This window comes from Myotis davidii, unplaced genomic scaffold, assembly GCF_000327345.1.
Source record: "Myotis davidii unplaced genomic scaffold, ASM32734v1 scaffold346, whole genome shotgun sequence".
NCBI lineage: Eukaryota > Metazoa > Chordata > Mammalia > Chiroptera > Vespertilionidae > Myotis > Myotis davidii.
Genome location: NW_006297386.1, coordinates 292,037 through 313,482, shown reverse-complemented (window position 1 = coordinate 313,482; position 21,446 = coordinate 292,037). Strand labels below are relative to the sequence as shown.

The following is a 21,446-nucleotide window of genomic DNA, read 5'->3' as shown; positions in this document are numbered from 1 at the left end:
CGCCAGCCAGGCCTAGGGACCTTACTTGTGCACAAATTTCATGCACTAGGCCTCTAGTTTAATATAATTATTTAAGGCCCAGAGAGTTGAAGTGGCTTGCCCGAGATCACATAGCTTAATTGTAGTAGACCTTGACAAGAATATTCTCAACTCCATATACATTTAAGTTCCATTATACCATCCAATTAAATGGTAAGTTTCAAGTGCATAAGGTCTGGGTTTGCTTTTGTTCATCAATATATCCCCAGCAGTTACATGGTACCTGACATGGTAGCTGAATAAAACACTGTTGCATGGATAGATGAATATTATAGACTCATTATTTTTACCATCCACATTCCATAAAATGTACTGTTGTGAGTTTATAATAAATTCTTTTTCCAAAGTATCCGTTTTATTGCAATTCAAACATTTTTTAGTAGAGTGACTTGTGTGTGTGTGTGTGTGGGGGGGGTCAATTTCCATTCATATATTCTTGTTGCATCAAATTCTTTTAATTTCTCATGCTTGGAGACTATATATTTATTCTCCAAATTTTAATTTACATAACAAAGAGGAAGCCAGAGATAATGAATGCCCTTCACCAGAGTTGGCCTGAACCTGATATTTATCAAGCATTTGATGTATTCTTTATTAAATCAATGTGCATAAACAACATTCAGTTAAATAGTGTAAATAAAATCCCATTGCTTACGCTGTACCATAACCCCCAAACACTCTACAGCTTTCATATTGGTGAAGAAAACTATAATAAATATGTAATTGCTTGTCTTTCTGACTATAAATGGCGAAGAGGCTGGTCTCTAAATACCAAGGGAGAAGGGTCTATAAAGCATTATCAATTTCTCAAGTAGACTTTCTGGGCTCTCCAGAGGAGACATCAAAGATTATCATGGGAAAGTTCATCCAGATCCGTGGAATTACTACCACTGTCTGGCACTGACAAGGTCAACAAAATATCCCTAAAGACGTGCTGTCTCAATTTTTGTTTGCAGGATATCTTCTTCTTGGGACATAGAATCATAAAGGTATTGTTTTTTTTACTAGGTCCTCCTTCCCAAATGGACTACCAATAAATATAGTTTTATGTTGTAGGTTGATTTCATTAAAATGCAATGCCAAAACTACACAATCAATTTGGCAACTATATATTATGTATTAAAATTAGAGTATCAACCATTATCTTTCCAATTTCTTTCTTAAATGAGTTCAGATTTTAAGAAAGTACAAGTCCCAAACTATAGCTGTTTATATTTATGAATTAAATGCTATATTGTGAACTCTCCATTGTTCCATTAATCATGCTGTTCTTTCATTATCCACACTGTTGTTTTGTTTTGTCGTCAGTTATTTGCCAGAATTGTACTACCTCTGGGGCCAAATTTACATAAGTGATTGAGTACATGTTTCATCCTTTTCACAAGTGGCTAAAACTGATATTGCAACAATGTAATAGAAAATAGTGTCTTTAAAAAATATGCTATATAAATAAAAGGACTATGCCCTCTTGGCAGCAAAGAAAATGGCAGCCAATGTGGAGAAATTCCTGCTCCTAAATGATACCGAGCACTCTTTCAACCTAACAGTCTCTTCAGTCCTCTTATCCATTTGCTGAGGGTAAGTGATTTGGTAGATCATGTGAACAGAATGACCACCAGGAAATATTCTGGTTGAAGTGGCCTGTGCCCACCAGTGGTGAAAAGGCAATAAATGTATTAATTAGAATACTATGGAGTGTTCACATGGAACAGAATGTTATAGGGTTCATCCGCTTGTGCCACCATGAAAAAATCATTAGGTTTTGAAGTGTTCTAATGACCTTTAGAAGATTATTTTAAATATAAGGAGATTAACACTAGAATTATGTAATTTCTAGCATAAATTGTAGATAGAGATATGTAGTATTAATTGCATATTTTAAAATAGAAATGTATAATTTAGAAAATTTACCTAGACCTCCTGGTAGAGATTTGACCATATTCTTCAACTGTGCAATTTCCAGAGCTTCCCAGAGTCTGTCATCTGTGCATTTGCATTCTGGATCTAAATTAAATCTGTAGGGAGAAAAATCAGTTAATTAATCAATACATAAAAATAAACACTTGTATATGTTTGTGTATTGTTGTTGCTACCTTAATTGTAAGTTCTATTTGTTTTGGTTGCAGCTGTATCCCCAGTATATACAACAGTGCTTAGGAAAGAGCAGGCATTCAACTTATATTTAATAAATGAATGAATGACCTTAATGTTATGACAAATGACTTTTTATGATATAATTAGTAAGTTTATATATATGTATATATAATAAAACTCATTATTTGAATTCATCCACTTTCATATTATGTTTCATGTAACCTGAACAGTGTCTAGCAAAACAGTCCTACAGAAATAATGCTAAATACACAAATCTATGGGGAGCATATAAAGCTATTAGCTTCCTCAACTCATTGTGATGTACCAAGCACAAGAGTAGTAGTATATTTACTGAGAATAAATATATTCAGAGATATAAATTTACTATGGTATTGCTAAATACATTGATATATCCAGAACTTTAATGTTACAGATGAATATTGAGCAATCTTACATACATTTTCTCTCCAAGACAAGGAGTAATTAGCAAAAGGAAGTGGCAAATTACTTCTTTGTAATTAAATAAATGGAAAAGGAAAGCAAGAGAGAACAAAGGATAGATGAAATGAGAGCCATAATCTTGTGGCTGATGCCATGGCAAACTTTGCAGTCAGACAAACTTTGTTTGGAATCACAGTTCTACCACTTACTACTAAGTGCATAAACTTGGTATATGCACTTAGTATATACCAAGTATATACTACTTGGTATATACTTGGTATATACTTACTACTTAGTGCATAAACTTGGTATATACAGCTTCTCAGGTACAAAATACTCATCTGTGAAATAGGGTTGATCATATACAGGGTGAGGCAAGAGTAGGTTTATAGTTGTTCGTATGGAAAATAATAAGATAATTAATAAATAATAATACAAGAACAAACTCTGTGTTTCTTGTACTCATAGTTGTAAACCTACTTTTGCCCCACACTGTCTATATTGGAGCAATATTTTGAGGATTTAATGAGACAACATATTTAAAGTGCTTAGCAGATAGTAGATATATACATACATCTCCCCCAACACCCCTCGGAGGGAAAACACAAACCAGGAATAAAGAAAATTGTAGCAGCTTCTTAAAAGCAATTTTGGCTGGAAAAAAAATTGTGAGGGATGAGGGGTCAGGGGCGGGAATCAAGGTACTAACCAAACTGAATATCTGCTAAGGTCCGGTCAGACACATAAGAGATGGGCATGTTATCTGTAGGGTGGAAGACCTAAGACTCGTCTGCCAAGAATCACTGCCTCCAAGTCCAGAAGAAAAAGTGACATTTATATAATCAAATAGAAAGAGAACCAGAGACACAAAAGATTGGCTTCTATAGACTAATTTAACAACTCTAGGGTTCTCTAACCCAAATTGTTGGACAGATATTTGATTATAGTATATTGATAATATTATTTCATACCTACCTGAAAAATAATTCTAAGAAAAACTCTCCTATGAGCCAAAGGGTAAATCCCGAGGCACACAGTTTTCTGTTGAATATGTAACCTACCTAATAGAACCACTAAACAGTATTGGATCTTGCAGAATGATTGAAAGTCTAGAACGTAGTGTATGCAGTGGTAGTTTTGAAATGTCTATCCCATCAATGACAATCTTTCCTGTTAAAAAGAAACAAAAATGACACACATTTATTAAAACCACAAGGAAAATAATATTTATTAGCTTTACAAATTGAAAGTACTTTCCTGGTTCAGGGTTGAAATTCCTAAAATTCCTTTATCCTGGGTCCCTGCTTTATTTTCTTTCATAGGACATTCTATATACATTTATTGATCTTTTTTAGTGTCTTCCTCTCCCAACTAGAATATAAGTTCTTTGAAGACAGGGATTTTTGCCTGTCTTTTTTTTTTTTTTACTCCTGTATTGACTGGACAGTTCAGCATATTACAAATAAAAAGTTAAAATCTATGACATAGGTATCACATTTTAATGAATATCTCCATAGTGTACATAGAGTTATAGAGACTTGTGCAATCATGCTGTCCTTTCCTCAAAATTGATAGCTTTATCTTATCATGTCACTTTGTACAAAAACAATATGGCCCTATGAGAAGCACGTGCCTCTCATGAAGCATGGCAACTGGAGTCCCTTTTCCAGTTGTCTTTAAATTAAAGAGCAGGAAATGTGGTTAGCTTAAACTTTCCTTCAGAAATATTATCTGTTAAAATCCTATAGTCTAATGATAGTCCATATAGGCCTGAAATGATGTTTCATAATCTAATACATTCAGTCATAACCATAGTTTTTTAACGAAAAGTGTCAATCGTCTTCAGACCATATAATTGACTTACACTGAAAATCCCAACAGAAAATCTTTAAAGTATCTGTGTATTATTACTAGCCATGGAAAGAGCAAACTTCTAACCCAGTGGCAGATACCTAACTTGTTTCTGAATTCATAAACTGACCTCTTTATCTCATAGAGCTGTTGTGTAGATTAAATTAACTAATATAAACTGTCAAGTACAATAAAAATGTGAAGTACTATCATCATTATCATAATCATTACAGATAATAATAGTAAGCTCACTCTGGGGGTGATGGTTGAACACATTGCTGGATTTCCTTTTACTCAAGATGGTTTATGTGCTGGCCTATTTATAGGCCACTTGATAGACTAAATAATGTGACATATTTTTTCTAAAGTAAAGATTAAATTATTTCTGTGTACCATATTATAAATAATTTTGTGGGTGAATAAATATTTTTGTATATTGTCAACATGGGCTTGGCACCTTATAGCAAAGATTGACTCCTCACAACATGTTCAACATTATTAAGCAAGGTTATGAAGAAGACGATGATAAAAGTCTTGCGCCAAAATGAAAAATGCAGGTTACTTTATCTCCTTGTATTTTTTCCTTTGATGAAAATAGATTTATTTTTAGTCTGAGGGAAACAAAAGTCTTTCCCTCTCCCCCTTCCTCTTGAAATGCCACCTCTGTCTATTGCTATTCAAAATGGGTGGACTTGTGTTCATTTTGTCAGTTTATTAGAATTTTTTAACAACTATATCTAGAACTGAATTTGGAGCTACTAGTTTTATTTTTCCAATTGTACATTTTTTTCTTCACTTCTGGACTGTTTAGCTGGGATACTTGCCTCAAAACATGGGCAAAGTCCTTATAAGTGTTTGGTTTTTATTTCTGTAGGGTTAGGTAAATTGATGTTGCATTTTTTAAGGGAAAGGACTACCCACCCAATAAAAAAAATTAGCAACTCACCATCAAATATATCAACCATTCTGAAGAAAGCCAGGGATAATGATGACTTCCCACTGCCAGTGCGACCACATATGCCCACCTAAAAAAGCAACTGTCACTCAGAGAGAGAGAGAGAACTCAGACAAATAATAGAAAATGGGAAAAAGTATTTTTAACTCAGATAAGCTATCACAGTGAAACTGCAATTCTATTGTAGTACTTACATTAATACTATCATTCTCCTTTATGAGTGATCATTATTTAAATAAAAACATGGAGTCCTCAGCAAATCTTCAGTAATTCCATTCCAACTCTTTTTTATTTCTGTGTAATTGTGTTGTTTTCCTTTGTGGCTTAATTTTTGCAATAATTATACGTTGGTCTAATAAATTTTTTTCTTGTGATGATTTTATAACAAAAAGTAGAACGAGTCCATTTTTTTCTGCATACTTGCTCTCTTTAAAACAACTAAAACAAATCATGTGGGACTAGAGCTAGTGCAAATTCAAAAGTTCTCAAGGAGATGTCTGATATGGCTATGAGCCAGAGGCAGAAAACATGAGAAACACGCCTATTGTCGACTTTCCCAATCTCATGGAAGACTAATGAATGGCGACATGACTGAGAGAACATATATTTTATCCTGATCCTAACTCTCCTTTTTTTAATGTAGATAATTTGACATGTAAAGTGTAGATAATATAATGTGAGCTAAGTGAGAATATACTTTGCTGGAATGTCTAAAGAGCTTAGGTAGTAACGGAGTGTCCATTAGAGGGTTGGTAAATCAAATGTCAGTGAATTCCATACCTTTTGACCAGGTTTGATGTAAGCCTTGACATGTTTAAGAACAGGTTTCAGATTATTTTCATATCTGACACACAGATCATGAATCTTGATCTCCCCTTCCTGTGGCCAATGCTCTGGGACTTGAGAAGGATCTGGGGGGTATGGGAAGAGACAGGGTGAGGGAGAGGAAAGAGAGAGGAAGAGAGACAGAGAGGGAGAGACATATACATTTATACATATAAAAATATTTTTTTCTAAATTTGAAGTAATACTGAATGGAGGGAGTTAATGGGGGGATATCTATAATAATTTCAACAATAAAGAATAAATTTAAAAAATAAAATAAAGTATTACTGAACCAAATTTTGTGGATTTTCAAAATTAAAATTACATATAGAGTAAAGGCCTCTGGATTAAGAACTTTTAAAACAGTTGTTTTTTTGTTTGTCTTTGGAGCAACTGTGTCTCTTCAGCATTCCATTATTCAATTCTATTCAAGATAATTCATCTGTGAATTGATTCATTTGTTCACTCCACCATTCATCAAACACTTGAGTGCTTAAAATGTGAGGGTTGTTGTGTAAGGTGTTGGAAATATGGAGATGAAAGACATGCCTCTAGGTGCTCGCTGTGTCCAAGTAACTCAGCATCTACAGTACCCATGAGGGAGGCCAACTCAAGATGTTATGGGAGCACAGAGGATGCTATCCCATCCAGGAGGGTTTCAAGAGGAGATATAATGGGGAAATGTGTTTTAAATATATATATAGAGAGAGGGGAGAACAAATATTAAAAGAAAACATAGCTTGTTGGCATGACTAGAGTAAAAGGTGTATGGATGGATGATGAGAGATGAGTTGAGCTGGGTGAGCAAGGGTTGCCTAATGAAGGGTCTAGTGGTCTATATGGCTAAGTTATCTAGATTTTGACCTTAAAGACCTGGATAGCTATTGGAGGATTTGGGCCAAAAAATGCATTTTAAGCATGAGATTTGCATTCAGGAAAGGTTATTTCCTGACAATTCCAGCAAAGCTAAGAATCTCAGTCAGAATATTAAGATCCAGTTTCTTTACATCTCAGTTAATAAGGTCTTGAAAAAGAAAATAGGATAATGCATGCTTTGGGTTGGTAATTAATATAAGTCACAATATTTGTATGATTCTCTTTAAGTATTACTAAACAATATCTATTGAACTCTGGCTGTATCCAAGACATTTTGGCCTAAAAAGTCTTATTATATCAGGAGTGTCTAATCAAGCAAAGTCAAGCTGAGAGGCAATTCTCTGGACACTGGAGTGGGGAACAAAAGCAAAAGTAACAATGTGTCTGATACACAATATTTGAATAGAATACATATTTAAATGAATCAAAATAATATTTCAAACAATACCCATGGTGCCTTCATAGTTCTCAGACTCCATAGTCAAGAAGCTGTTCACTTTCTTCACTGCCCCCATCTGGACCTCCAGGTCAGCCAAGTTCCTCACAACCCAATTCAAATAGTTGGTTATCTATGTTAGATGACAAAAAAAAAATATCATATTTAAAATAAATTATCAATTTTTTCAATCACTGGATGTTTGAAAATAGAATGACTTGGACAGTTAGTGTTCATCATATGGCACAATTCATAAGGATATCAGAGGCCAGAGAGGATGTCATGGGATAAACTTGACAAAGAAGGTGTCTGTTCTTCTTCAAGGGTCCTCAAATGTCTCTGTTTTGTGAAGTCCTGATTTCCATACACAATGTATAGTGATATGTACCTCTGTTTGTATTTACCTAATTTATGTTCGCATTCACTTTAGTGTCCCTAAATGGGTTTTGAGCAACTCAGGACAGGGATCCCAAGGAGCCTTGGGGATGGGTTTGAGGAGGTTCTTAAAACTGGTTCAAATATCAGAAATAAATCCATGCTGTCTTAAAACTCTGGTTTAGGTTCAAATCTGCTAATATTTTCAAGATGTCATCTTTTTGTGAATTTCAATGTTATCCTCTAATATCCATGAATAAGAGTTGATAACAGCTATGGAAAGTACCTCCAATACTGCACAAAAAGAGAGATTTTCATTTGTACCTACCGTAAGTGCATACAGAAGACCTAAGCCCACCATACCAGAATTGGAAGACATGCTAATGCATGCAATAGATGCAGTGAGGACAATGCAAGCTCCCAAATAATCCTAAAAAGAAGAAAGACAAAAATGTTAAAATATTTTTCCAAGTTCTTAAACCAAAGGTCTCAATCAATTTAGGTGATCACCAAGAGAATATGTATCACTCTGATGTGTCATGTTAAGAGGAAGGCTACCTAAGTTACAAAAGAATTGCAACTCACAATATTTGGGCTGAAATGGGAATGATTCAATGTTTTCATTATATCCATGCAGATATGGGTTCAGAGAAGTTAAATAGCTTCCCAGAAGTTAAGCTGCTATTTTTACCACTATTAACTCCAGCAATAGTAATAATGCTAAGTACATTATAAAGGTTCAGTAATTCTTTATAGAATAGATGCCCAAAGAAATTCATCCCTTCATAAATCTTTCACTGAATTTTTATATGAGCCAAATATCTTCTAAATAGACTTCTGAATTTTTAAAGACTCTTATGTAAATTATTTAATTCACCAATCCCTTTTCCAGACCTTAATAGTTGAACATGTAAAAACATTAATATGGTGGGAAGTTCAATACAAAGTGTTATGATATTTCAATCCCCCATTTTGAACTGTAATACGATTGTCTCCTAAAATGCTTTGCTAAGCATAAGTTTTAGGGGTTTTTTGATTTCTTAAAGTGAAAAGCACTTTTACTTTAAGCCATGAACTACATCATTTAGTTCAAAATTATCCTTAATTTTTTACTCTTTCAATTGTGGAGGAAAAATTCATGAAACTCTGTGTTCCTTGTTATAAAGAATAGGATATGAATAGGACTAAAATAGAACAAGGCCACGTTTGAGATACTAAACAACAAAATAATTATTGACTCCAGGCCTAATATAAATATAAAGGAAATGAAAAACATTATGCACTCAATCTCTTTCTCTATCCCTGCTAAATTTAGTTTGCTATGGAATGTTTATATCCTGGATTTTTCCATTATATAGAACTAAATCACAGATTCAATTAGATAATAATTTTAACTATTTTCCACTGAATTAGAATGGTATTTCTGAAAACAGGTAGGTAACCTTATCCTGGCAATAGATTCAGCAAGAGAAGTGAAAATAGATGAAGGAAGAAAAGGGAAAAGGCTGATCAATAGATTAGCCAATGGATACTGTCTGGCCTCTTCCACATGGTTAAGGTTTTCAAAACTACTTGTAAAGGTTTCAATATGATAATCAGACATTATTGTTCTAATTATTAGTCCAGTAAATAAAATATGCCCAAATGTACTTATAAAGATAATGTGTAGAGATGTTTTTGACACTTTAACAATAGGCATAGCTTTTTGAAATACATGCATTTATAGCAGTTTTTTTCAGAGGAAAGACCAAGATATGAGAGATTAAAAGCTAATAAGTCTGCAGCTTAGTGTCTATAACAAAATTATTTTATTTATCAAAAAATATTCCTTACCTTTTTTTTTTAGAACGTGCTATTCGTGTTGTATTTTAGTTATACCGATTAGATACTTTCCTGCCCATTTCTAGATTATTATCACTGCCCAAACATTTTCATTTATGGAGATTTTTATAGGCACTTGATAAGAATTTTACCTTGATCAGCATAAAAAAGGAAGGTTTTTTGTATACAGTATTCACCCAAAAATTTCAGAGCAAAATCACTAAATTTCGATCACCTCTCTTCAAATAGCACAGGAGTATAAAAGTGTGAAATTGATAGACAATGCAAGAACTTATGTTAGCTTTCTATTTTCCACTTCTTTACCATTAAACTTACCAAGTTTAATGAATTACCAAGTGACCCTATCATTATACCTCCTTTTCTCTCTTTGAAAATATGTCAACAGTAAAATGGCTTAAAGGCAATAAATTGAAAAAAGGTAAGCAGATGGTTTGAATAACTCACATATAGGAGAGCAAACACTTAGGGATCACTAGCAGCATTTATTCTACTGCTAAGGCCTTACTCACCCTAACCAATCAATTCAACGAAAAACACACCTGTGGTCAAAACAGTACAATGGAATGAAAAATTCAATTTAGGAAATAGGAGTTACTACCTATGTGAATTACCTACTGTCAATGAGGGCCAAACGACAGAACATTTTATCTGTGTAGTGATAAATCACAACTTCCATTGAGTTTGTGAATTTGACACTCCTCCAGAAGGGAAGACTGATTCCCATGTCAAAAGTGAGGCCTCTTGCCCAACTGGCATGGCTCAGTGGATGAGCATTGACCTATGAATCAGGAGAGGAGGTCCCGTGCTCGGCATGCCTGGGGTACAGGCTCAATCCCCAGTGGGGGACGTGCAGGAGGTAGCCAGTCAAAGATTCTCTCTCATCATTGATGTTTCTATCTCGTTCCCTTTCCCTTCTTCTCTTTGAAATCAATAAAAACACATTTTTAAAAAAGGGAGGCCTCTTGTCAGATTTCTAGTCATTCCATGACATCTACCTACATATAGATTATAGTAAAAATTTTAATTTTCTATAAAACAGACTTGTAAATAATTAATAGCCACATAATAGCTTTCCTTCATGTGGAAGTCTATGATACCATTGAGTGGGAGAATATATCAGGGTCTCCCAATTACAAGATAAGGGCACACCTGTGTATCATGGAGTTAGGAAAACATGAAGAGGTTCTGTGCTATTTCACAAAATATATTCTTGTGCAAGCTCACTCTGAAGACTATTTTCACTTTAGCCTGTTGATTCTGAAGAGTTTTTTTTTGGCTTCCTGATATGAATTTTCTTTTATCCTAACGCCACACAGCAAGACAAAGCCTTGGAAAGACAGCCTTTAGATAGAGTTACACAATTTTTGCAAATGGAAACACCGATGCCAAAGAACTGGAACTGTTTAGTGCAGAGGGATGAAGAGAAAACGCTGTGCTGAACCAAAGAACGTAAGCGGCATTCAAAGGTTAGGACGTAGTGACACACTCCACACAACTGCGGCCCACTTCCCTTGGCACCCAGAGGAAAAACACTCCCTTCTGTTGCCAAAGCAACCTGGGTGGTCACAGTCTAGCTACTTTCTCTCCCGCCAAATTATTTTATTCTTTCTGACTCTTGTCCGTTATTGATTTGAGTGTGTTTTGACCTTTTCTTTTCTTTTTCCAATTCAAAAGGAATAAATCTTCAATAGGGAAAACTAGTTACTCAGAGAAAGGGAGTAACGTGTGATCATCTTAACTCTTACTTAAGAAGACCAGGAAAGAAGTGAAAGCCATGTGTTAAAAGATGAATAAATAAGTTAGATTGCAATAAAAAAATTGTATGGGGCTCAGGGGTTGTCCCAAATTCAACAAAAGGTGTTTTTCCTCTGCTTTCCCCCCTTCCTTCTCCTTGAGATGTTCTGTCCGTCGAATTCAAGTGGCATCGCTTCGGAAAGTTAGAATTGGGAGTGAAGGGAAGCCAACGAGAAAATTAGCCACAGAAGCTTAACAAGTTTTCTTCATCAAGGTGATGGGTGCATGAATTAGAGTTAGTGCAAGCCCCACATCTGTGTCTGGAAAGCCTGCTTGCCTCTTCTCATTCATGCCCAATGTCTCAACCCTCTTCATATCATTTTAGTTGTGCTTCTGCTCTGGAAACTCCCAGAATCTTTGCTATAAGCAGACATTTTTGTTAATTTACTGAGTAATATGGCAAAAGGGTTGGTATTAATTCTGTGGATAAGAGCAATGCAGACTCATTGGGCCAAATAAAAGTTTTCATTACTTATTCTTGACAACAAGGCAGCATGTGCACAGCTGTGGGGTTCAGAGGGCAGTTCACGCCTTGGTCTCTAAGGTCCTGTACCCCAAAATCAATATTTTTGACACGTGATTCATTTATTTCAAACTGAAATGGTGCCTCCAATTATATGGACATGTCCATAGGAGCACAGTAGTCATGAGGTTACTTATATGTGAACAATTGGGAGACATGTTATTTCCTAATAGGAGTCATCCACTTAATTTATTCAGTCCTCCTACTGTGGCACATGTTCTTGGATTGTAGCGTTTATATTCAAGTAAACATTTCAATATTCTAATATTCCAGCTATTCTAGTTCTAATGAAAACTCTCCATGTACTCAGAAGCACAGGAAAAGAGTGAACCTGGCAGGTTTTAAGTTGTAAACCTGGAATTGTCTGGAGGTGTGCGGCACGCACACACACATACCCACACAAACTTATTGACACATAAATACAATTGATAAAGAAGACAAATGACACACAAGGGACTTGGGACTTCTGTCAGCTGATATGCCTGAAACTTTGCAATAAATCAACAACTTTCTTGCCAAAATTTACCTTTACTCATCAGAAATAGAAGCAATTTTTTTTGGTATTGGTGTAAAGGAGAGTTCTGGTAATGAGACTAGACAGCAAATCTTGAAAATATTGTAATACACAGAAAACAAAGACACAAGAACAAAGGTATCATAAGGTAATAGAATAAACGGCAGATTGTGCACTTCCTATTGAACTATCAGAATTTTCTTCAGGTTTCTACAAGTAGGGCTAGAATTCCTTTATATTCAGGTAGGTCTGACTGCCTTTTCCTGTGGGGTTTAAAATAGTGGGTTGTGATTCAAACTAAACTAACTCATTCGGAATCTGGCTGCTGTTCCCTCCTATTTTCTCCTGACTTCCCTTTCTTGGCAGTCTAAAGGCTCTAATATCTTGTATTCTGGCTATGAGAGCCGAACATATGGTTTGCTTGAAGATTCTTGTTAAACACTTGTCCATTAACCTGACAGTAGGAAGTGCTAAAGAGCAGAAACAGCAGTCAAATCAGACCCTCACCCCAAGTCCAAAGCAAACATACTTGTCCCCTAAAAAAAATATTTGATCTTCAAGTTTAGGAAAACCACATACAAAGGTAACTATTAACATTTTTCCTTATGAATTTGGGGTCTTCTTTCATTAAGCTATTTCATCGTTAATTCTGTTATTCAGATATGAGTTATGTTCCTTAAGAGAAAACAGATTTAAGTAAACAAATACAGAGGTTTTAAATAAAGATTTAGGATCTGGCCCAGATCAAGAAATAATGTTTTGGTTTTGTTATAAATTCTAACCAACACATTATGTGTCTTGATGAAGACATTTTGCCCAGCCCCCACAGCTACCTGGAAGGAATTTCTTATCACCAACTAATTCTTCTATCTAAAAAATGTGAAATATAATTGTGTTATGTTCTGAATAGTTTCTATATAATAACTAATATACTGGCAAAGAATTTCTGTAAGTTAGTAAGAAATCATGACAGCTACATCTTATGGTGGTAGTGGGTAGGGAAATAGGAGAGGTCCTAGATTCCATATCAATCTATACCCATCCATCAACAACTCAGATTTTAACTTGGGTTCCTTCATTTCAACCTTATCAAATTCCCTTTACCGTCTGCCCTCTCTGGCCTGTTGAGTTTTGAAAGAAAGCGTGCATATGATAGGGATGCTTAATCAGCCGAAGTGAGATTCTTTTTTTTTTTAAATATATTTTATTGATTTTTCACAGAGAGAAAGGGAGAGAGACAGAGAGCCAGAAACATCGATGAGAGAGAAACATCGATCAGCTGCCTCCTGCACACCCACCACTAGGGATGTGCCCGCAACCCAGGCACATGCCCCTAACCGGAATCGAACCCGGGACCCTTCAGTCCACAGGCCGACGCTCTATCCACTGAGCCAAACCGGTTTCGGCCCGCAGTGAGATTCTTACGATAGCACAGATAAACCTCCTTTTTCTTTTTACAAACTAATATATGATTATTATTTTTAAAAGACTACAGACAACTCATCATTACCACTAAAGTAGCTCATCTGTACTGCAGATACACAGACTAGTCTGCAAACTAAGGCTGACCCTTGAACATCACAGGGCTTAGGGGCACCAACTCTCCACACCGTGGAAAAACTGCATATAACTTTTGACTGCCCCAAAACTTTACTAATAGCCTACTGTTGACTGGGGGAAGCCTTGCTGATAACATAGTCAAGTAACACATATTTTGTATATGCATTATATACTATACTCTTATAATAAAGTAAGTTAAAGAAAAGAAAATGCAACTAAGAAAATCATACAGAAGAGAAAACACACTTATAGCACTTATTTTTTAAAAATTTGCACATAGTGGATCCATGCAGTTCAAGTGCGTGTTGTTCAAGAGTCAAATGTACATTCTCTTCCCTTCTTTTTTTGTCATTTTCCCCCTTTATTTCTAGTCAAATGTACATTCTCTTCCCTTCTTTTTTTTGTCATTTCCCCCCTTTATTTCTTAATTCAATCTCTATTGTTGAAAGTATTACATATGTTCCCTTTTCCCCCCATTTGATCCTCTTTTCCCTTCTAAAACTTGTGTCTCTTCTATTTCCTACTCCATACTCCAGCTGGTTGGCCTCTGAATCACTCACCAGAGCAGGTACTGTTTCTGTTCATTTATTCATCCATCCATCTATTCATCTAAAAGACTTTTGTTGACTGCATTTGCTAGTCACTGAACTATGGGTTTTATTGAAATAATCCTAATATCCCCTTGAAGAACTTATTCCTATTTTATAGATGAGGAACGGGGACTCAAATAAGTGGATTAACTTGCCAGGTCAAGTCTGTACATGCCAGTGCTTGTGCCTGTTCTCCAACTTCATACAACACAAGGAGGCAAGAGAGGATTAACTGCAGTTTTTTACATTTTGTGCTAACATGATTCTCCACAGACTTAAAACATAAAAAGTCGCCATCTCTTCCAGGCCTGTCAAGCTGAATGAAGGAAATGAGTACATTTGGTCACTTGTCAAATGTGCTCTTTTGGAAAAAAATTGTAGTTATACAAACATTTGCCACTCCATTAACTTATGTAATCTAGAGACTAATGAACACAGAATGAGTTTTTGCTTTTGGGGCTATTTGTCTTGCCATTAGCTAAAAAATTATGACACATTTCCTTTGCAACATAAACAAACCTGAGTTATTTTTAAAATCCAGAAAATGTGAAGTTAGTGCTGAATCTCAAGTGGCAGACTAATTTTTACAACTGTCTCCCTCTTTGCATCAGGCCTCTTCTCTGTTTGGTTTCCATTTCGAAATCATGAAATGAACGTACCGTTCTGACCTCTAGCCATCTGTTGGCAGCTGAGAGAAATAAGTAGGCAATGTTGTTTGTGTCCGTCAGTTCCAGCATACGTTGCTTAAATCTGGTTTCATGCCTGCAGAAAACAAAAATATTATAATGGTAGCCACACATCAGGAGAAATAATAAAAAACAGAAAAACCAGTCACACTTACTACTACACTATTTACTCAACAGAGTGACAAACCAATGGGATGAAATGACTAGTGAATGACTCCTACTTCAAAATCAAGGCCAGCTGCTACTGCTCTGGGGTATTCTCAGTAGAGATGGTGTGGTCCAGTGTTTCCTTCATTTCTCAGACCTTTGCTATGAAAAGGAATCTTTCTGATGACAAAGTGCTATTAATAATCATTTCATAAATTTCCACATCATTATTGTAGCCAAGGTATAACCAATGTTGCAAGGGTGTTACACAAATTAGAATAAGTTGTACAAAAACGCAAAATACTCTACCTATTTTTATTGCATTTATTTCACTTAAATATATAATTTATTTCAGAGAAGGAGAGGGAGAGAGAGATATTTCTATCATTGATCAGCTTCCTCCTGCAAGTCCCCTACTGGAGATCAAGCCCACAATCTAGGCATGTGCCCTGACCCTGTGCCCTGGCCTCCTGGTTGATGCTCAACCACTAAGCCACACCAGCTGGGCTGTTTTACTTTTCCAAATGGCACAGTTAAAATTGGGTGGGAGGTGCTGGATGAGAACCAGACAAGATGGAAATCTATGCACTGGTAGCATATATGTGTATATATATATATATATCTTAATTTCTCTTTTTGCCTGGTGTTTCTGGGAACCAAAAAATGAAAGTGGAATGACATGAAAAAGAAATAGGATCTTTGGAGATGGATGATGTTCTTAGAAGAATTATATGATTTAAATAAGATATCTTATGCCTCAAAGTTCTAAACTATTTGTAAGGATGGTCATTGTGTGGAAGGAACCCTTACCCTGTGGTGCTTATAGGGTTCTATGACACATACAATTTAGATATTAATCCCTGACCAAATTAAGGTCATTCTTGGTGAACAGCATAATCAGACCAAATTCTGTATAACTTGTGTTATTAAGGAAAATAAAAATCTTATCCATTTGAACATATGAGCTACTCTCACAGCAGCTCAGGCTACATGGTAAGAAATCTTTTCTAAATCACAAAAATAGTCTCTTTTCATTTTTAAATTATTTCCCCTGAATAACAGAAACAACGGAAAGCTGGATAATATAATCAAAATAACTGATTTGAAAGTTGGAGAAAATGCCAAAGCAAAATGTGGTTTATTCACTCTCTGGGTCCATGGCTGATCTTACATAGATCTCCTGTCTACACATTGTGTTTGCAAGGAATGGCCAAATTTTATCTGACAGCCCGGCAGTGATTTCTGATTGATAAAAGACTGCCTGCATCAAGTCCCCCACAAACGTTCAGATCAATTTGTAAAACTTTATAATAAACCATCACTCTGTCAAAGAATGAAGAAGTCTGGGTGGGGTGTTCACTTGGCCTGTGAAACCATCCATACAGGCCAATATAAAGCAGATACTTGATATCTCTCCAACTGACCTGATCACTCCAATATGCCAAACCAGATAAATCAGATAATTGAGTCAGACAGTAACATCTGATCTAAAATAATCAAAGGATTCTGCAATCAGAGCCAAATAATTACCTCACTTTAAGTTATGTAGCCTTGACCCAAATGCCAGGCACAGAGGACCTGTGCTGAACAGCAATACACTGGGACAGGACCCAGCTGTACTAGGAACACACCTACCCTGGTGATGACCCATTTAGAGATGAGTAGAGTGAATAGGTAAAAGATAGGCTGGTTCATAGGATCATAGAATTTACTGAGATAGTGAATATGAACTGTAAAGAGATCTACCCACAGAAAGGCCATTCTTTCTATACTTGCAATGGTAGGCAGATTTTCACCCATTTATTCAGAAACATTTAGCAAGCACCAACTGATTAGAATATACATATGAACAAGACATGACTTCGGCCCTTAGGGAAACCACTGTTTGTGGAGGAGGTAAGTAAGGCATTCACAAGTAAGGACGGTGCAATGCAGAAGCTAGTGATAAGGGTCCTACGCACCAAATGCTACATGAACATAAAAGAAGACGATGCTTCACACTGTCCAGAGGATCGGGGCACCAGGGAATGGGGTGGCGGGTGGGAGAGGTTTCACGGAGGACTGCAAGGATGGTTTGAGTGAGGTTTTAAGGGATGAGCTGAATTTTTCAGGTGAACAAGGGAGGAAAAAGCATTGGAAGTAGAGGGGACAACAAGGTCAAAAGCAAAGAAATAAAAAAGCTCTCAAAATGCTCAGGGGCTCGAGGCAGGGTGCTCTCCGTAGAGCACTGTGGTGACAGAGAGATTAGAAGTGGGACCAGTTGGACCAACGCCAGTGGACTACATTTGCGATGAACATCAAACACTTCATTCTGACAGTGTTTTGTCTGGGGCTCTTCTCTTCCTTCAGTGCAGGGACATTGTTTCAGATACACTCTTAAAGAGTTTGTAAATGGACTTGGCAACCGTCTGAAGCAGCAGTGAGAGGGGAGGGGTGGAAATGCAGTGAACATTCTTTCTGTGTGTTTCTATTTGGCAAGAAACCCTCTGTTTTCCTAATGGAAACTTTGACACACTCAGTCTGTATCTTTTCATCCACATCCAGCTCATCTTCTGAACATTCTTAGACCTTTATTCTGTCAGACAAAAAATCATAGGAAAGGTCACTGAAATCTCAGTCTAATTTAACTGTGATACGTTCGTGGTGAAACTTCTTGAGGGAGTTGACTGCCGCATGTGAGTACACCACGAACTCTGAACGCAGGGGAGGCAAAGCAGTCTAATCAGTAAAGGCTAACTTTCCAAAGGAGCTGAAGGCTCTGGGGACTCTGGGGAGCTTGAAAAAAAGGAAGAAATGGATGGAAAAGAATGTGTTTGACTCTTCGCCACAAGTACCAAACACCAAGATCCTACAAATGTGTTCATGCTAACAGGACCATCCCCACATTTTAAAACCCCCTTTGGTTTAAGAGTGCTGATATCTGTGGTATTCCATATTTACTTTTAAAATGAACACTGCACGTTCCGAATCTGGACGAACAGGATGCAGGTACTTTTACACAAAAGTTAGGTTGTCCTTTGTTTTTGCCAGTCATGACTTCAGCCTTGAAGGTTAACAGGTACTATGTTTTGTTCTTCTAACAGCTACCTGGGACTTTCCTCATGTAGAATTAGGAATAGTCATGCTAAATTCTGCTTGCGTATCTAGTGAAGAAGGTATATGAAAAATCTAAGCCTTGCCTCTTGGTCAAGTTTTTCTTTCATGCTGAACGTTTAAGATGCTTTACCTGATTCTAGTTCTCATCACTCTCAGACAATAACCCCACCTTGTTCTTCAGGGAGAAAATAGAGGCTGTTATATGTTGAACTCATCAACTTCTTGCTGATCCACCTAGCATCTTGCCTGAATCCAGTCACTGCTTGCCCCCGCCTACCATGTGATCCGACCCATTTTCTTTGTGATATTTATCTGTGGTGGAAATGAAAGGCTATGTCTGTAGTCTTTATATCTCCACAGTAAGAGCGGTACCTTGCATGTATTCAATACTCAAAAATAAATGAACTCAAAAGGACTTATTAGGTGAAAAATGTAATCTTAATATGGTGTACTTATGAGCACCATTGGTCAATGCTGGCTACTACTAGTATATACATTTTGCCTTAATATAGACATTCAACATCAATAAATAGTTTTGCCATCTCCAGTAAAAGTCATTGTACACTCTGATGGGAAAAATATACTGAAAAACAACTGCAAAAATATGAATGCTTAATGATGAAACCTATTTACCATATATGGAAATTCTGTGGTACATGTTGTGGATGATAGTATGTTTATATTCTACTTTTGGAGCAATATATATGTATTTCTTAGGTTGGAAAAATCTCTGATTTAAATCAACACACATTTTCATTTAAGGTCGCAGAAAGATATAATACTTTTAGATGTCAATTTTCTAGATTAAATGATGCCACCACCCTCTTTTACGACTTACTTAAACAGGAAAAACAGGGACAAGTTTTTTTTGAGTGTTAAGTAAATACTTTTGATCAAAAGCTTGGATTATTACTCTGTTTACCAACATTAAAAGAAACTGATTAAGCCCAGCCGATCGGTGATTCTCTCTAATCATCAATATTCCTATCTTTCTCTCTCCCTTCTGCTCTCTAAAATTAATAAAAATATATTTCTAAAAATAAACTAAGTCCTAAATAACTTTGATTTTATATTTCTTTTATTATTTCTAACTAATACACTTATTTTAACATTTTTGTTGGGTGCTTCTTTGCTAACCACTGGTTAATGCTTTACATGCGTTATATCAGTTAGTTTAATGATCCTAAGAAACTAGCCTGGTCTAAATCACACAGCCAGTATCTCTCCAATGTGGTGCTTTATTCTTTCTTTATTCTTGTTAAATTTCAGGTGCTTAAACTAACTCTGATCATTTATTGCTTCATTTTCTTCTAGTTTAAGACAGGCATCATGCACACAGTGGATATCCAAAAAATGGTAGCAAGCATTAGTTATTTGTAGATAAATATTTGTGACGATGCGGTCTTTTTTTTTATCTGTGAGACTTAAAATCAATTAACAAAATGAAAACACCCACCTAAATGCCCGAATGGTGGTGAGTCCCTCAGCTGTTTCTGAGAAGTGGCAAAGCAGAGGAAGCTGGGTGCTATCATCAAGTTCCTGGAGGTCCCTAGAACAGAGAAGTGCAAAAATAAACTTCACATGTCTTCAGGATCAAAGACCGCCATACCATGTTCATCCTAAATTAAAGTTCTTATCTGTCATTGTAACTATTTTCCTCCAGCACCCAATTAATAAAAATTTCAGGAGCTTACAGTCTAAAGAGGAAGAGAAAGATGGGTATATAATGAATATGGGTCCAAGCTAAATGTAATGTGTTGTACAAAAATATCAGCTTTATATAACGGCTAAAGTAAACTCCTACGGGAACACAGAGGAATGAGCAATTCATCTATACATAGGAGATGGGTAATTTGTTTTAGAAGGTTGAATTTAGGCCAAACCTCAAGCATAAGGAGGGTTTTTAACCAAACAGACAAGAGAAGAAAAGAGCAAGCACAGAAGACTAAAGAACCTGGCAAGTTCAATCTGGCTGGTGCCCAGAATCCTTTGGGGGTATTGTAGTGGGAAAAGGCTGTATAAAAATATGGAAGCCTGGGTAGGCTGGAAAAATCTCTGATGACTAGAAATAAAGCAATCAGAGCTGTACTTAAGCAACAGAAGTTGGGAGACAAGTAAAGGATGAGAGACAATGAGTGAGTTAGGTAGTCTATATAAGAGATGTTTTTAAAGTTCTAAATTAGTGTGATGCTGGTTAGGTTTAAAATAGGGGAGCCCTATAAGTCAATCTACTAGTCTATATACTGAGTGGCCAGATTATTATGACCACCCCATCAGTACAATGAAATGAATTAGTTATGCAAATAATAACAATAATAAAACCTTGAGAGTATTTGCTTAGGAAGTTTTCAATATTCAGTATTTTTGGAAATGTCAATGAAGTACTGATGGGGTAGTCATAATAATCTGGCTGGTCATAATAATCTGGCCACTCAGTATATGTATGTATGTATGTATGTACACACACACACACACACACACACACACACTCTAGAGGCCTTGTGCACCAATTCATGCACCAGTGGGGGTCCCTCGGTCTAGCCTGTGGGATGGGACTAGAACCAGCTCTCCAACATCCCCCGAGGGGTCCTGGATTGCGAGAGGGTGTCAGTCCCAATTAGCCAGACCCCAGCAGCAAGCTTACTGATCAGAGCGTCTGCCCCTTGGTGGTCAGTGCATGTCATAGCGACTGGTTGACCAGTCAACTGTCCACCCCTGGTGGTCAGTGCATGTCATAGAGAAAAACTGAGTGACCTTAGCATATCATTAGCATATTATGCTTTGATTGGTTAAATGGCCGAC

At 36.3% G+C, this 21,446-nt stretch overlaps 1 protein-coding gene across 5 annotated transcripts in view; it reads right to left on the bottom strand.

The window, feature by feature from the left end:
• ABCC9 (ATP binding cassette subfamily C member 9) overlaps positions 1–21,446 on the bottom strand; it is a 117,514-nt gene that overhangs the window by 9,276 nt on the left and 86,792 nt on the right. For all 5 annotated transcript variants that reach the window (XM_006773141.2, XM_015570077.1, XM_015570079.1 and 2 more), the window contains 8 exons: positions 20,101–20,193; positions 15,375–15,477; positions 8,221–8,322; positions 7,530–7,650; positions 6,161–6,291; positions 5,372–5,450; positions 3,636–3,744; positions 1,951–2,054 (listed from right to left, as the gene is read on the bottom strand). In XM_006773141.2, the coding sequence (XP_006773204.1) occupies positions 1,951–2,054; positions 3,636–3,744; positions 5,372–5,450; positions 6,161–6,291; positions 7,530–7,650; positions 8,221–8,322; positions 15,375–15,477; positions 20,101–20,193 (842 nt within the window). The remainder of the gene's footprint in view (positions 1–1,950; positions 2,055–3,635; positions 3,745–5,371; positions 5,451–6,160; positions 6,292–7,529; positions 7,651–8,220; positions 8,323–15,374; positions 15,478–20,100; positions 20,194–21,446) is intronic.